Source organism: Octopus bimaculoides, chromosome 3 (assembly GCF_046866305.1).
Source record: "Octopus bimaculoides isolate indiv1 chromosome 3, ASM4686630v1, whole genome shotgun sequence".
Taxonomy (NCBI): Eukaryota; Metazoa; Mollusca; class Cephalopoda; order Octopoda; family Octopodidae; genus Octopus; species Octopus bimaculoides.
In genome coordinates this window covers 21017074-21036139 of record NC_142930.1, presented here as the reverse complement: position 1 = coordinate 21036139, position 19066 = coordinate 21017074, and the positions used below count along the sequence as shown (strand labels likewise).

Genomic DNA, 19066 nt, shown 5'->3' with positions numbered 1-19066 from the left:
CTATGATAGTAAAAGTGAATAAGTATGTACATGGGTGTGTATATGTATGTATGTATGTATGTATGTATGTATGTATGTATGTATGCATGTGAGTGAATGGACAGAGGCAAAACGAGGCACTCAACACATTTAGTAGGAGTTACTTATATTACTATTTAAAACTGCTTGATTCGATCCCATGCAACTTAAAATTTCGAAGGTTTCTTAAAGAAAACCAGTTCATTGAGTTCGACGAATTTGGCTACTGAAAAGAGCATAAAAAAACTCTGAGTTGCAAAGAGTGGAATCAAGCTGTTTTAATAACCAATAAATGATGATGATGATGATAATGATAATAATAATAATAATAATAATGTAATATAATAATAATAATAATAATAATAATAATAATAATAATAATAATAATAATAATAATAGTAATAATAATAATAATAATAATAATAATAATAATAATAATAATAATAATACTAACAAGAATATATATATATATATATATATATATATATATATATATATATATATATATATATATATATATACATATACATAAATACACACACACACACACACACACACACACGTATGCGTGTGTATACATTGATAAATTTACTCAGACGTTTTACAAGCACGAATCCCTGATGGTGAAAGAAATATTTACATGTATGTGTGTATGTATTCACGTATGTATTTCATCTTATCGAATGCCTGTCAGCAAGTATGTCGATTGAAATTTGAGAAACGTGTTGGTGATAGCGGTATCACAAGTGTTGTGGAGAGATGCATTTGTAAGCATGTATTCATGTGCATGTGTTTGTGAACGTGCGCGTATGATGTGTGTACGACCCTGTGTAATAATGTATCTAAAAAAAGTTCAAAACTTTTTTTATAGCCATCCTCACCCGGACAAAAAATAAAATAAAAGAACAAAGAATACAGAGAAAAAAAACGCATAAAAACAAAAAATCGAAAACGGTAATTAATAAATGGAAAAGACCTTTGATTGATTTATTTATTTGTTTATTATTATTATTGTTATTATTATTATTATTATTATTATTGATGCTGTCGCGTTTTTGTTTTGTTGCTTTCCCCGTTAGGTGTTTCCGGAAGTTAAAGAGCGGGTCGGGCATTTTCATTGTGCCTGAAAGATTTTGCGAGTATGATACTCTGGATCCGGGTTCTAGTCTCTTTCTCTCTCTCTCTCACCATCTCTTTCTCTCTCTCTTTCCCTTTTCTCTTCATCTTTTCACCTCCTTCTCTATCTATCTCTATCTCTTGCCGTACTTCCTTTAGTTTAATCAACTTTGACACTATCTCCGGCACGCCGTCTCTCTCTATTGATGCAGTCACGGCACGCTCACCGAATAGAAGCGCCATCTATTAATTAGGCCGCATGCAGACGTTCTGTGAGCCACCTTGAAACACAGTCATTAAGTCATCTCGATAAAAGCGCGCAAAACTGCTTTACATTATTGCTGCAGTGTTGTTGGTGTCAAACAAAGTGTGTGCGTGTGTTGATGGTGCTGACTGTGAGGAGGGGGTATTGGAGGTGTTGGTAATGTCATTCGTATCGGCTGTTCTTATTGTCGTCTTCGCCATCGTCATTGTTGTTGTTGTTGCTGCTTTTGTTGTCTTTTTCTTGTTGTTGGTATTGTTATCACTTTAATTGTTATTGCTATTGTCGTTATTTTTGTTGTTGTTGGCGGTGGTGCTGCGAGAAGTGATGTAGGTGGTAGTGGAGGTGATGGCGATGGTGGTAAAGGTGGTGATGATGGTGGTGGTGGTGGTATGGTGGTGGTGGTGGTGGTGGTAGTTGTGCGTCAGTGAAACCGCTAGTGCAGTAACTACAGCGATTATATTTGTATGCAGTCAATGTTGGTTCATTGGCTTTGTTGTTACTGGTATTGTTGTTTTAGCTCGGGCTAAACCCCACATATCAAGCTGACATATAATCAAAGACACTCCAGTCATTCCAACCGTGACCATTTCAACATTTTTGTTTTCTTTTGTTTATCAAAGAAAGCATTTCACAACGTATCCTTCTATATTTTCGATGGAAGGTGCGATATGAAGGAAACTTGACTGCTATTTCTAACGCAGAGACACATTTATTGGCTCACTGCTCTTTGTTTGCTCCTATGCCGCTGCAATTACTGGTAGTGCTTCTGTTATTGTTGTCATTGTTGTTGTGGCAATTGTCATTCTAGCCATGACCATCCTGTCTTTCACTCAGCCATACTAAGTATATCACATATTATATCATACAATACGCTACTTCCTTCTTTGAAAACAAAATCAGTAGAATGTAAACTGAGAAAGATTTCGCTGCTACTTTTAGCAGTTCACGTAGAAGTCCTGCGGTTGAGTCATTGATGTTTAGCTCCATGTCGATCTTAATCGATAGCGTTCTAGTCGTGGGCACCTCGATTTTCTTTTATTCAAGCATAGTGTATTCATTAACCAATATGCTCCTTTTATTGAAACAACAAGGGAGTTTTGGCTGTATTTTCTAGCACGATAATTGACCACGTAAAGGTTGCTATCCGTGGTGTTGGGGAGACTACCGGTTGTTGAAGTTACTGCAATTGTTTTTATTGCAATCATTGTTTTTGTTAATGTTGCTCCTTAATTACAATTATTGCTTACGCTGCAATAGGTGGCACAGTTACCCCTACTGTTGTTATTGCTAGTGTTGTTGATAATCATGAGGATAATGATGACAATGACGACAAAGATGATGACGTTGACGACAACGACAACGAAAATGATGACGACGTCGAAAACGATAACAATTACGACAATAATGACACGTCAATGACAACGATGACGAAGTCAACAATAACTACGACGACGATGAAGATGATGTTTGGTCGTGGTTGAATATACCTTTGATCAAATGCATTTAAGCTGTGACAACCTCGTCTTTTTGTTATTTTTCAAGCATCAGGGATTACATTATCCAATCTGCTCTTCTCCTTCTAAAATGGTATGAGATGATTCGAGGGAGATGTGGCTATCATTTTCAGCTGGTCAAAGGATTGTGCTCAGAGTCCGCGAATTTGATAGTGAAACAGTTGTAGCAGTTGATGTTACTACTGTTGACATATTTTGTGATTAGTGAAATTGTTAAGCAGTTAATTATGCTGTTGCTTCTGATGCCGAAGACTACGTTGTCGTTGCTATTGTATTTTCTTGATGTTGTTACATTAGCAGTATTGGTTCAGTTATTTCCACCGCTGCTGTTGCCGCTAAAACCTTCGTGACATTTGAAACAGAAAGTCAGTGACCATATCTTTTTGGTTTATGACCCTCTTTCACAATGGTACAAAGAAATACTTGAGTGACGATAGTGTGAATAAAGATAATAGTTAGACAGAAACTTTATGATTCTTGAGAAAAAGACGAAGTCAAGTGAGATGTAGTTTTGGGGATGGGGTTGAAAAAATTGCTATTACATAGTGTAGAGAAGATAAATAGGTGCGACATAGTACAATAAAAACGGGATAATGTTAGAATGTCGTGAGAATAAACTTGTCTTCTCACGGTAAACTGACATTACCGCTTTTTAGAACTTCATTCTATTAATCGTACGTTGACACTAACTCCCATTAGACATTTCAAATTCAAATCGGTTTATCTTCCTTTCTTAATTTTTCCGTTCGCATCCTTCCTTTATTCCTTCTTTCATTGTCATTTATTTTTCCTCTTTTTCTTTTATAGTCAATTTACTTAAGAGTTCAATCCTAATTACTCAGCTAAAAACCACCAATTATTTCCTCACCACAATTCATCTGATTCCTACCTAATGTTTTATACATGTATATTGGCGAATTGACAGTACTACAGATATGTAGTTTGGTGTTTGGTATTTTGTAATCAGTGCTGGGCAGTAAACATGGCTTAGCAACGTTTTAAACAGTAAGAGGTAAAACAAAGAAGGAGTAATTCACCATGAACTGGATGGTCGTTTAAATTGATATTTGTTAATTCAGATGGTTGGTTTGGGTCTTCTAGTGAGTTTCGGCTATGACAAGTGGCGTTAACTATTTTACAGTAATTCTAAACACTATAAAACTGTGGAATGTTTTAATTCCTATATCGATCAACCAGAAGCGTTTGATCACGCTGGTTTCATATATACTCTTCAGCCGTACTATGTCAATAACCATAGTTTCTAATCCTCATCCATAGGGTGAGAGATATCTGAAATCGTTTTTATGCCTGTATCGGTTGTAGGTGGTGGTTGAATCATTAGCTCACGAAACATTGGACATTTACAAATTTTTGCCGCTGCTGAATACGATGAATTGTCCTGCTTATATATGAGAACTGTTAGCGCAGCTAGCAGGTTAATTGTTGGATGTCTGAAGTCATACGTCTCGAGTAAAAATCTACTGCAACGTACTTGAGCAGTAAATACACTTAATTCTTCGTTAATTGCTATCACGAATAGACACGAATCAATATTTATCTGAAAGAGATGAGCGGATTCTATATCCAAGGAATGCTTGGAGAATTATTGGTTTATCTCTCCCTTGATTTAATGCCACGAAAACCGACCATTAAAATGCTCTTTGGGGATTATGAAACCTTTTCACTTATTTTCATATAAGACACTGGTGGCTATGATGTGAAACGAAAAATGTGCTTGTCTGCTAGGAGATGTACTGACAGTTTATCATTTCCTTAACCATGTCTATTATAACTAAATCATTGCAGAAATGTAAAATCTGAAATATTTTTCTCTAAAAGTCTATCAATTTGTTTCTTTTTATAGTGGTACATCTAAAATATTTTCAAAAATGGGTAATAAAACAAGAATATTACGTAAAACACCACACACATATTTAAAGCAAAATTAGTATCAAAATCCTTTTCAATTTATCTACATCCTATAATAATAAAATTTTTGCTTTTTGCCTCTATCGCAGTCTATCGCAGTTCGAACCGATGAAGGAGCCGCCACGTGGTCATTCCATTGGTGAGACGTAGCAATAAAATTTCCCTCAAATGCAACTGCATGAAAAATAAAAAATAAAAAGAACATGGATAATGTGACCTTAGATTCCCAGATCAAAGGAAACAACAGCAGTAACAGCGATGACGAACTTATGTTTGTCAGGATTTTAGTCGTCAAAATTTTATTGGGATAATGGAAGCCTCTTACACATATGTACATACATACGTTTATGTATGTGTATGTACATATGTATATGTATGTATACATGTATATATGTGCGTAGACATGTATGTATGCATGTACGCATATATATATATTCAAAAGTCAAACACGTATATTAATAAACAAACGAACGGGAAAACGACACAGAAGGTCAAGTTGGAAAACATGTACTAAATGCACAGATGAACAGAAAGCAAACACAGAAGATAACCGCAATTTCGTGCCATTATCGATAATATTGCTTTCACTCTGGAGGCAACTAAGCAAGAAAACTTGCTGGGAATGCGACCAGAACATTACAAAACAAAACGAGGCGGACAAACAATGGATGAACAGAAAATATGGAAATGGACATACAAAAATGAATAAAAATACTTCGAGACGAGACTGTTAGTGGACAAAATAGCGAACCCCCCCCCCAAAAAAAAAAACGAAATAAATAAACAGAATGTAGCCTTAGGGCCAGGTGGAGACAACTAATGTGTGTGTGTTCTGTAAATAATAATTATGAGCTTAAGCTTATAAGCGTTTAACGTATATCGGCTACAGAAAATAGTCTAATATCAGGGCATATAAACTTTTGACAGAGAGAAATGGGTATTAGTACGCGTGGAAATTGAACATGTGTACTAATACTTATGTTTTGTTTCCGTCAAGGGCTAAATAGCCCCAATATTAGGCTATTTTCTACAACCAATATACGGTGAGCACATATGAGCTTAAGCTTATAATTATTATTTACAATATATTTATGTGTGTGTGTGTGTGTGTGTGTGTGCGTGCGCGTGTGTGTATTCCGAATCACCAATGCTTTAGTACATAGTTTAGAAAAGGATGACAAAACTGGTCGGTTACAGCTAGAAATTGAAAGAAATGTCTTATTGCTATATAAGACTATTGTATTAAACACTATAGCTATGAGTAACACTTTACTTATACCTATACAAATTGTTGCATGTAACGTGTTTGTTCTATTTTAATGAAGTTCTGTGCTTTACAATATTAGTAAAAATATGAAAGTTCTGTACAAAAATTTCTACTCCAAATCCTTCCATGTTTGCCTTTCTTTGTAATTGTTCTCCATTCCTGTTGTCTATTGAAAGCTGCTTATTTTATCGTCAAATGATGCATAATTACAAACACTTTAACGATATTTTTCATTTAAAAATATTCTCGAAACGTTCATATGAATAACGAGGAATTGTGTTTTCAAAATTATATTCAATTAGTAAACTTGTTTATTTGCGTTAAAAAGATTTAGAAACTTATTAATACTATTTAAATTCATCATACGGCGTAAGTGAATTTAGGTTATAGAGTAATGTTTTAATTATTGCAATTAGTAATTAACAAAATATCGCACTCGAAACCACTCAGCATTTTTCTAAACTGTAGACCCTTAGATACCATAATTTCGCCGAGTGACTACTAGCAGGTCTCGACAGTTGTATTCCTACTACTAAATAGAAAATGGTTTGTATGAGATGCTATTAGATGATATGTGTATATAGAGAAAGGTTTGTGTTATGTTATTGAATTAAAAATGGCTTGCATAGTATTTTAGCTCTTCGTTGCAGAGTTATTTTGGAGGGCAGTGTGTCGAATTATAAAGCCAGGTATGGTTTTTATGTTTGTGTACTTGTTCTTTACATTCATTTAATATTAGTTAATATCGCTACCCGTTAAAATTGGTACGATTATTAGTTTTCCTGTTCAACATTCTGTTATTTCCATTTCATGATTTTTGAACTTTGATAATCTTACGATCTTCTTTCGCTCAATATTTTAGCTATTCGGATCGAAATACTTATCAGAATAGAGATTTCTTTCATATCCAAGGAGTTTACGTTAATCTTCTTGAGAGACTGCACCAGATAATTATAACCAGATCATCGTCATGTTCCACTTTCTGTGCATGTTTATCCCACATTTTAGCCATTTTCACTTCGAAGTGTTAGCATGGATTTAGAAGCCGATTCGACTTTGCAAAGATTTGGCAGCGTGAAACAATGAGATCAATTGTTTTATTGGCCTGATAATATAGTCTGCACTTGATGATAACCTCTTATTTCGTCATTTTGATAGAGTCCTTTTGTGATTAGGCATTGATTTGTGCAGCTAAAATCAGGCCTTCCGTTTCTACTGTTAGCCGATTGCTTTTGAGCCATGGCTCACATCCCTCATCCATCACTCACGACTTACATATTATCGGTCACAGTGTAGAATCTTTTCCTATTTTTACCTATTTAATTAATTCTGTTTTTTTGTTGTTGTTTGTTTTTAAATTTTTTCTATTGTTTTGTCCATTTGGAGGTGTCGCAGCATGACCATAGCCTATGGGCAAAAATACGTAAAAGAATACTAGAATACATAAATCTTTTTCTTCAGTGTAGTTAGCGTCTTTACTACTTCATTATTTCCTTAAATAGAAGGAAGATTTTAAAAACTTCTTTGTTTTTGTTTTTTATTAAATTAATCAGTTTTCATTAGAATTAACTAAACACTTGCTAATTCTACTGTTCTTATTTAGTAATAGTTCTCTGCTTCCATAAATATCCATTCTCCCTGTGTAAGGTGTCGGTCATCTTTAATATGGTGTCTTCGGAAAACTGTGAGGAGATTGCTTGTTTTTCTATTTAAATGCTTTTTATTCTTTTGATTTCCAACATTATTATGTTTAACTATTGTCTTTCTTTTCTTTTTTGTAAGATCGAGTATCTATTTATCCCTTAGACTGGCCAAAGCTATCTCTATCTAATTTACTTTACTGTTCTATAATTTAGAGTGCGTTTCTCTTTCGGCTATATGATTTTCTGACGATATATATATACGTGACCTGATCAATAAGTATCCGGACTGTTACTATAGTAACGATGCTAAAACATGCAGAGAAAAGCCGCTTGGCACACATTGACCGTAACCTCTGTTGTGCATGCGCACTAAGTTTTAACGTTCTAGCTTACTTTCACTGTTTACAGTAGTGCTTGGAAGGAAGGTGTGTAGCGTGTGATCGTCGCATTGACCATGACAGACAAAGTTAAACAAAGAATTGCCATCGAATTTTGTCAAAAGCTTGGCAATACCTGCTCAGAAACCGATGCAAAGTTTTCAAAAAGTTTTCATCGTTCTTGACTTAATCAAGGAGATCTTGTGTAACTGAAACCTGAGTGTCTTTTTGGTCAGCTGAAAGCAGTTTTGGCACAAATTTGGCAGACACGCGTCTCATACTCAAATCTTCAGTAATAATGGACTGAACTGAATCGTAACTAATCTGCACGTCTTCTGATAACTCAATGTATTTCTCAATTTTGCTGGCTGCGGGTATCCCAGAACGTTCGTCAATATCGACATTTTTCGGTCATCTTGGAACTCATGCACTCCTTGCTATACACCTTCTGCTACTTTGCGTAGGCCTCTGAACAGATATCGCCACGACAACTTTCTCTGTCATGGTCAATGCGACGATCACACGACACACATCTTTCTTCCAAGCAATTCTGTAAACAGCGCAAGTGCTAGAACCAAGGTCAATCTGTGCCAAGCGGCTTCACTCTGCGTACTATAGTAACAATCAGGATACTTATTGATCATACCTCGTGTATATGTATATATATATACATATATATAAATACAGATGAGTGGTGCAACGAGGCATATATATATATATATATATATATATATATATATATATATATATATATATATATATATATATATATATATATATATGGGAGAATGTACGAAAAAACAACAACAGACGAGGACAGGTGGTGTAAATAACAAAAGGATGTATTAATATGACGCTCGGGAATACAGAAAGTCTTTGACGTTTCGAGCTACGCTCTTCAACAGAAAGAATACGGAGACAAGGAGAAAAACACGGAGAAAAAAAATTGAATAGTGTTCAGTCAACGGTCAATCATATATATATATATATATATATATATATATATATATATATATATATATATATATATATATATATATATATATATATATACACATATATTTATACATATATATATATTTATATATATATGTATATATTTATACATATATATATATATATTTATACATATAATTCCTTAATACTTGCAGACAAAAATCGATGTACATTTTAACAGAGTAAATAAGTAAAACAAGATATCAGGTGTCTTGTAATAACAGCTGTGTTTAAACATTAAATTTTCATATCTTTTTTCTGATAATTGGATGTGTCCTATCCTGTCAAGGAAAAGAACGGAATACTTTCATCGAGCTTGACTTAAGAACATGTGAGCTGGTGGCCCAGCACATTATGCACACAGCCGTTTCGCTGTTTTATGGAGCAAGTTTGAACTGCAAAACACTTTTTATCAGTAGAAATAGCAAACGTAAATAAATGTATTTAGTATAGGAAACCTTTACACAATCAAAAGCAAATTTTACACTTTTACCACACTCTTTTATTACAATTGCGAGTCAAACAGTAACCCTTTTCACAATCGACCAAATTGCTAGAAATAGCAGTTAAATCTTCCTCAAATCACACTCTTCTGTCTAAAAAGCACTTTATAATTTCAAACTTATTTTCTTTCAAATTCTAGTAAATAAAATTATATTCCATTCAAATTCTAGTAAATAAAATTATATTCCACTTTTTTTTTTCACTTTAGATATATTTATATAGATATAGATATTTTTATATATTTTTATTTACTTTTAAAATTAAAAAGCATCAAACAAACAAACACTTTTAACCATATGTGCTCGATCACGACTTGGGTGACCTAGTGCTAAACAATAGAAACATCAAACTGTTTGCTCTATCACATTATGTTACCAGTTTACAGGTAAATGGACAAGGTCATTGAGAGTAGAATGTCTTGAATAGGAACGAAATAGCGCCAGAAAGAAACTCCAGCTTTTTTCAAGACTGTCTGATGCTTTATGGAGACACTGTCATCTGTAGTTCCTTAGCGACATAATGGAATTGAAATAAATACAACTGCATATCGAAACCGTGCCGTGTACTTACTGGACGTTTTTCTTTCTCCTCTCCAAATATTTATTTATTTCTGGTTAAAAAAACTGGATAGCAGTGGCATTTATATCATCCCTGATGGTGTCAAAAATATAAGTGAAATTAAATAGTGTTTAAATGAGAATCGAAATCGCTTCTCTGTCATCAATGTTAGGTGCTTACCTTCTATTCTAAAGAGTTATTGACGTCGTTCCTTGATAAAAACAGAAGGATTTCTTACCATAAGGGAAGTACATTATTTTCCTATAATGTGTGGAGAAAAACCTGATTGTGTGATACTCATTACTTTTGTAACGGCATTCCTGATGTAAACTTAAATCCACAGGGTCCTTACCCTGTCGCAGATTTGGCACGGCAGTAGTTTTATCTTCACTCCGATGTATTATGTAAAACTATGATGTAATATACAAAAATCATGCAAAGAAAATTTTCAGCGGATTCCCTCTTTCAATATAATGTAAAACAACTTTAATAGAATAAACAACAACTATAGATATTTTGAGTGTTTTCAACGCACTTTAATTATAATTTCAAACTCTTTTTCTTCCAAATTCTAGTAAATAAAATTATATTCCATTTTTTTTTTCACTTTAGATATATTTATATAGATATAGATATTTATATATATTTATATTTACTTTTAAAATTAAAAAAGCATCAAACAAACAAACAAACAAAGAAAAAAATGACTTTAGTTTGTCATCTGACAATCAGTTCAACATCTTCAAATCCTTTCTGCAACAATTCTGCTTAGTAATAATGCTTATTGTTTAAAACTCATTTCTTTTAAATATAAAATTCCATATCAATATGATTCTTTCTTTTTCTATAACTTTTTGCCACTCAGCCAATCGTTCTACAATTGATATCTTCATTCTTTCTTTTTTCTTTTTAAACATTTCAAAGCTTTAGGAACTTTCAGCTGCCAGTAATTACAGGTATACTCATATTATTATTATTATTATTATTATTATTATTATTATTATTATTATTATTATTATTATTATTATTATCATTATTATTATTATTCGGCCGAGGTCAACTTTGTCTTTCAACCTTTCGGGGGTCGATAAAACAAGTACCAGTTGAGTACTTGGGTCGATGTAATCGACTTATCCCTCCGAAATTGCTTATTGTTATTGATATCGTGGCGTTGCTCCCAAACTATCTGCGTGTTTAGATTCACCTATACCACGTCTATTCATTTCCAAAACGCCATATTTTTAACAGCAGTGAAGTCTCCCTCGTAGAACAAATACAGTGATTTGGAATTAGACAATGTTAGTGAAAGTGAAAAGAGTCAATCATGCAACCAACAAGGAGGCATTCAAAGTGTTCATTTATATATACATTCTGTTTATCTAACTGCTTAATAAAGAACTCTGTACAAATATACCAAAGATCCTCATGCAGGTATGTTTCTTCTCGGCTATATTCAGAGTAAAATATACTGGAGTGAGTTTCCTTTAACGTCTCAGAGCTGTAGGAGGAATTGGATTATTCACTGGTGCTGCAAGCTAACGAAACACCCGTCAATTTCTGAGTGTTTCCTTCGTTTATAGTAGCTAGCTGTAATATAGTTTGATCCTCTTTTGCAGTTAACCTGACAGGGTCAGCGAGAGTTTCTTAACCATAGGGCCATTATTGTGTTGATTGTGAAACAAATATCCTCATATTGATGGCCCATTCAGATTTTCCATATGCTGATTTCACATATTTCACAACCGACTATAAAGTTATATAGTCTTCATTTTAATTCACTATTATTAAATCATGGAACATAATCCAGTTCTCATGAAATTAAGTGGTTGTGAGTCATGTTTAGATAGGATTTTAGATAGGACTCTGGTCTATCGTGGGTATTCAGTATCGGGGATTCTCATCACCGTACTTACCAATAGGGAGAGTGAAAAACTGATGTGTTAGAAATGAAGTAATTTGGTCAGTGATACACATCAATGCTCATACGGAACTCAAAACCTTTAGATAGTTATCCCGGCTTCTTGCAATCTCAATCGGCTTCATCATAAACTGTTTTATAACAATAATATCAATAATAATGATATTTACAACAATAATGATATTTCAGTTAGGAACGATATTTTAGGAATGTAGAGCATCGTTCGTAATAGAATGTCAAGATGCAGGTATTATATATTTTGCCATCGTGCCTCAGAAGGATAGTGGGAACTTTACTATGCACAAGGACACATATATGTGATAGATGAAGCGTATGAAGTGTGACTTGTATGACATTTAAGCCCTTTCCAAAAATTAGATGTTTCCAATCGATTTCAATATAGCTTTCCATTAAACAATACATGGATGTAGAAAAGTGACGTTTTGATTTTCCAAGAGCACTAATAATGATTTCTGATGACGTTGCTACAGTGAATCGAACGTTATCTCTAGAACTCATTTCAAAGAAAATATTACATCGCACTGTAACTACGTTATAATGACTAGCAACAAGGCTGGAAGTGGTAGGGAGAGGGAGGGAGAGAGGGAGGGGGAGATAGATGATAGAGAGAGAAAGAAAGAGAGAGAGAGAGAGAGAGAGAGGGGGGAAGAAGTAAGGCCATTTAATTTAATCCCAAATGTATCTGTTACTTATTCTCACAACTCCGGACGGATAAAAGGCAAAGCTGTTTTAACATTCAGTTCTTTAATCTAGCTTGTGGTTATACTTGTTCGAAGGAACAGTCACATACTCATATACAAACATACATATATATATATATATATATATATATATATATATATATATATATATATATATATATTGTGTGTGTGTGTGTATATGTATATATATATATATATATATATATATATATTTTTTTTTATATATATACATGAATATATATTGATGTACATACATATAATGTATGCGTATATATGTATATATATATATATATATATATATATATATATATATATATGTATACATATATGTATATATATATATATATATGTATATACATATATGTATGTGTATATATTTATATATATATATGTATATATATATCTATGTATGTATATATGTATATATACATATATGCACATATATATGTATATATATGCATGTGTATATTCACATATATATGCATGTATATATATATATATGCATTTATAAATATATATGCATTTATATATATATATGCATTTATATATATATATGCATATATATATATATATATATGCATATATATATATATATATATATATATATATATATATATATATGCATGTATATTTATATATATATGTGTGTATATATTTATATATATGAGTGTACATTTATAGGAAAGATAGATAAATATGTATATATATATATATATATATATATATATATATATATATATATGCATAAACCAATTTTACACCAAACCACACGGGCACACAAGAGTTATTCAATCAAGAAATAGGGAGTGTTGACGAAACTGTTTAACATTTATAGTTTCCCAATTCACCCTCAACGAAGTTCGTATATCAGCTAATGAGAAGGTCTTGGATTTGTTGAGGTCCTTCTTTGGCAGCTAGCAGCTGTTAGTGATTGTTCTTGTTATCCATAATTTTTTCCCTCCTGCTTATGATATCAACACCATAAAAGGAAGCATTGTAAATTAAAGTATATCTTACACACACATACATGCACATCTATCTGTTTGTAGTCGTCTAAAAGTTCGTAAATTAGATCTTTGGTCATAGACAAAAAACTTCCGTGTTTGTGCAATGTTTCCAGTATATCTCAGCCTTTGTAAATCTCATTCATCTCCAAAGCTAATTTATTTGGTCGGGTAAAATGATACGAAGTTACTCAACCAGAATTAGAACTCCTCTTGCTGGTTCAGTTGATTGACACTAGTAGTCCACTGTAACCTTCTACCGTGTATACATACATACATACATACATACATACATATATATATATATATATATATATATATATATATATATATATAACAATATATATATATATATGTGTGTGTGTGTGTGTGTGTGTGTGTGTATGTGTGTGTGTGTGTTCCTGTGTGTATGCATATATATATGCATGTATATATATATATATATATATATATATATATACAAATACATGCATACATATGTATATATATATATATGTGTGTATATACACATACATAAACACACACATACATATATAAATGTATGTGTGTGTGCATGTGTGTGTGTTTGTGTGTGTGTGTGCATGTGTATGTGTTTGTGTGTGTGTGCATGTGTGTGTGTGCGTATCAATTCTGGCGTATTTAATTACCCCCTCCAACCATGTTGCAAGAGACGAAGTTTCTCATTGTTAAATTCTCACCACCAGCCTGATCTTGGTTGCATGAGTGGATGCGAATAACTCGGTAATACACTCATGCCTACATTAAGATTCACAGAATTCATACTATAGGAACAATTCATGTTCATTGAAGAAGATGCCAATGTTGACGCCATGTTAGCCATAGAATTCATCGGTGGCATTGAGTTCATCTGGTTATGAGCAGAAAGACTGTTATTTATGTTAGAACTTACTGTTGCGCCCAAGTTATGTTGTAACGAGAGCTGATCCTGTGCCTTTACAAGAGATCCGTTGACCGTCGATTGACACGGTTTTCCATCTCGTACCAACACGGGCACAGCTACACGCCTTGGCGATGGTAGAGGGTTCAGTTCAATGCCTTTCTCTTGACGGGCCCGCTTCAACTTGTAACGGTGATTTTGAAACCAGATTTTCACTTGAGTCGGCGTGAGGCGAATGATGCTAGCGAGATGCTCACGTTCCGGGGCGGAGAGGTAGCGTTGCTGGCGGAAGCGACGCTCCAGCTCATAGGTCTGGGCTTTAGAAAACAACACCCGACGTTTGCGCTTTTTCTGAGAATCGCTACCGCCTCCACCACCACCTCCTCCACTGCTTCCGTTGCTTCCTCCCACTCCTATTCCGCCTGCACCGACTCCTCCTCCCCCCGAATGAAGAACAAAGCTTTCTACCGTTTTGCTGCAATCAGGATTTGTAATATCCAGTGTAGACGAGTCGTCGTCGCCTAAATTCGAACGGTTACCGAGAGGTATGCTGCTGTTGTTGGAACAGCTGCTGTTGATGCTGCTGTTGCTGTTGCTGCTGTGGTGCAGAGGATGTGTTCGCTGAAACAATGGTTTTATATCACTTAGTGATACGATGCCTTTAGGGTCGGGCCCTTTATCACTGGGTGAACTGCTAGCGTTGGTTGCGTGTTTCAACTGATCCAAACCTACAAAAGAAAAAAAACTGGAACAGTTATATACATACATACATACATACATACATACACACACACACACATATATATATATATATGCATATATATATATATATATATATATATATATATATATATATACACAGATATATATACGCACACATATAAATATATACACGTAAAGAATTGTCGAGAGAGAGAGAGAGAGAGAGAGAAGGAGAGAAGGAGAGAGAGAGTAAATATAAAAAAACAAATGTGTGTGTTTTTTCTGTGTGTGTGCATATTTAGATGCACAATCTTGTCTCTTATTGTTGCGGGTTTTGAATTAAAGCAAAGCCATAATAATAATAATAATAATAATAATAATATCAACAACAACAGCAACAACAACAACAACAACAACAACAATAATAATAATAATAATAATAATAATAATATAAAGTTAGAAAATCATTGCTTGGAATTGCAAGAGTACTCTACAGGGTTCTTGAAGCAAGATCCGTAAGCAAGCGTCACCTTAGTCTGCTGACTGTGTACAGCTATTTTCCATCATACTCAACAAAATAAGTCATTCGTAAGCGAGTGTGACATGATAGCTTGCATAATGCTTTCACTAATTGTTTTAGGTGTCTATGAAGACCTAGTAGAGCATTGAGGATGTGATAGATTGAATAAGAAACACTACCTCAGCGTTAGGCTGGTACGCATTTTCAGTGGAGTAAACGGCAACAACGTGAAACAAAATTACTTGCTGGAAAACATGATTGTTATTCCAATGATTTAATCACTAGGTTAAGCTTACAACCAAAAAAACAATATGGCATATAAGCAAAGAGAACGATAGAAAATAAATTAATGATCTCGTACTTGTTAATGCGATCAACATAAATGTATATAAGAAATACAAACAAATACTATTTAAATACGACATTAAAAAGAAGTACCAGAAATCAAAGAACGTGTAAAACAAGAGAACCTCGCTCAATCTCAAAGCATCAGTCGTTATGAAACACAACAACGATTCTTTGAACAAAATAATCAGTTCTAATCAAAACCAAACGAATTTATGAAGAACTACGTAAAAATATAACAGAAATGAATACAAAATTCCAGCAGTAAGAGTAGAAGGATTTTAGGGGAGTGTTTGAGAAGGGAAGAATTACTGCAACCAATAATCTGCTAAACAACAAATGCAGCACCTGACCAACTGGGGGAAGCAATAGCAATACAGGATGTAATAGATGCTACAAAAACAAGCATAAAAAATGATAACGTTCCAGATTTCTAGTTGATATATTCAAGTAGTACAAGGAAGAAAGAACATCAGAATGTCATACCTAGAATAAGACCTTAAGACTAAACAAAAGTCGGTGAGCTGGCGGAATTACAAGCGTGTCAGACAAATTATGGAGCAGCATTTCCTCCGGCCTTTTATGTTCTGAGTTCAAATGCCACGGAGGTCGACTTTTCCTGTTTTCGATATCAATAACATAAGTTCCACTTGAGTACCGGGGCCGATTTAATCGGTTTCCCTTTCCCCTCAAATCTATTGGTCTTGTACCAACGTCAGAAACAATCTTTAGACTAAAAATAGATACTAAAACCTACATACTTATAACCTGCGTGCTTGCAGTGAACAAACAGTTACTACAAAGAATAAATGCATACTTAGAAAATTATTTGCAGAAAAACAGAAGGAATGCAGCAAAGGATCGTGCTGCATGTTTGTAAATATGAATTACTGACCGACCCGACTCTCACCGAAAACAGTATTTGATAAAGGACGGTATGAGTGTGGTAGAGATAGAGCTTTCAGAGAGATTTTATTACTGTCTCTGTAGATTCTGGAAACTTCATCCTCAAGTAAGATTGCATGAATAACAAACAGATACTAAGACCAAATTATGAATAAATAATAAAAGAATTTTACAGACACAGACAAAAGTAAGGATTATAAAGAATGTAAAATGTTTAGAAGAGAAATAAGGGATTGCTTTTTTTTTTCACGCCTTTTTCACGCCTTTTTCACGCCTTTTTCACGCCTTTTTCACGCCTTTTTCACGCCTTTTTCACGCCTTTTTCACGCCTTTTTCACGCCTTTTTCATGCCTTTTTCACGCCTTTTTCACGCATTAACACTTTAACCAGTATGATAATCCACACTGAACTCAAATGCAAATGCTAAGAGAACGAGCTAAAGATCTGCAGTATATGGGTGACCTGAAGCTGTACATGGGAGATAATAAGCAACTGGTACTACTATTAGAGTATATAAATTCAGTAGTATAATCGAGAAAAAATAACACGTCAATGCAACATTAAAAAAGAAAATTTAATAAAAACACATACGAGTTTAAGAGAATTAGATCCAACATAGACTCACAAATACTTACATTTGCATTACGTACTCAAAGGAAGGAAAAGGTTAGGAAGGAATGAGATATATGAGGTTAATTCTTACACTATTACCCTGGAAACATGGGTATTTCGTCCATAAACCTTAAACAACCCTTGTTCAGGGACCTTCTGAGTGGGTTGGGCTCCTCGACTTCAAGAAAATTCTGACTGGGCCCCATCTGCAAGGTCATGTTCCGTTTATCTTGATATGAGGTAACCATGTCACGTACATATGGTTGTGATGCATGTGTCTGGCGTACCGTTATCATTCGGATAGTCATGATCGGTATATTGGGCTTCGTGTATTTGCAGTCCGGTGTCATTTTGATGGCATGTACCGCTCTCTCACTTAATAATAATAATAATTATTATTACAATAGTAATAATAATGATGATGATGATGATGATGATGGTGATGATGATGATGGTGATGATGATGATGATGATGATGATGATGGTGATGATGATGGTGATGATGGTGATGATGATGATAATGACGACGACGACGACGACAACAACAACAACAATAATAATAACCACTATAAGTCGTGGCGACATGATCAGGTAGCGAAAGTGCTACATAGGAAACTGCGAAAAGTAGGGGCTAGAGAGAGGTATGAGCACAAACTGCAGAGAGTGGTGGAGTCAGAGACTAGCAAAATCCTCCGGGATTTCCCAATCGAAACAGATCAGGTGCTAGACCATAACAGACCGGACCTAGTGGTGGTGGTGGAAAAGGTGCACCATATATGCTATATAGTTGAAATTGCATGCCCCTTTAACCCACGAATCATCAAGAATGAAAGCGAAAATATAGATAAATACAATTCTCTTAAGCACGAAATAGCCTGCCTATGGAAAATGAAGAAGGTGAAAATAGTGCTAATTATTGTTGGGACCATTTACAAACTCAGTAAACCCTTGGAATGGTAGAGCTATTAATTGCACTGCTACTTCAAGATAAACTCTACAAACATGGAAGCTCTAATAGCTAGACTTCTCTAAGAATCTTGCAGGGTAACCAAAACAATCGTGCAGGTACTCATTTACTATCATACATTGTTGACTGGTTGAGTCATGACAAATAGCTGCTGTTGTATGTAGGAAAAATTTGGATATTAATCGTGTCCATGGTAAGATATTAACCGTGTCCATTGCCCAATAGTCTTTCTTTAACCTGGAAAGAAGGAGAGTTTTTCTGTCTGGTAACCATGGAAAAGAGATT

The 19066-nt window shown here is 34.1% G+C and overlaps 1 protein-coding gene across 3 annotated transcripts in view; it reads right to left on the bottom strand.

Annotated features, from left to right (window-relative positions):
* Window positions 1–13453: 13453 nt before the first annotated feature.
* Window positions 13454–19066, bottom strand: part of LOC106884079 (uncharacterized) — a 176631-nt gene continuing 171018 nt past the window's right edge. For all 3 annotated transcript variants that reach the window (XM_089348668.1, XM_089348667.1, XM_089348669.1), the window contains one exon: window positions 13454–15457. In XM_089348668.1, the coding sequence (XP_089204794.1) occupies window positions 14526–15457 (932 nt within the window). In that variant the 3' untranslated portion in view covers window positions 13454–14525. The remainder of the gene's footprint in view (window positions 15458–19066) is intronic.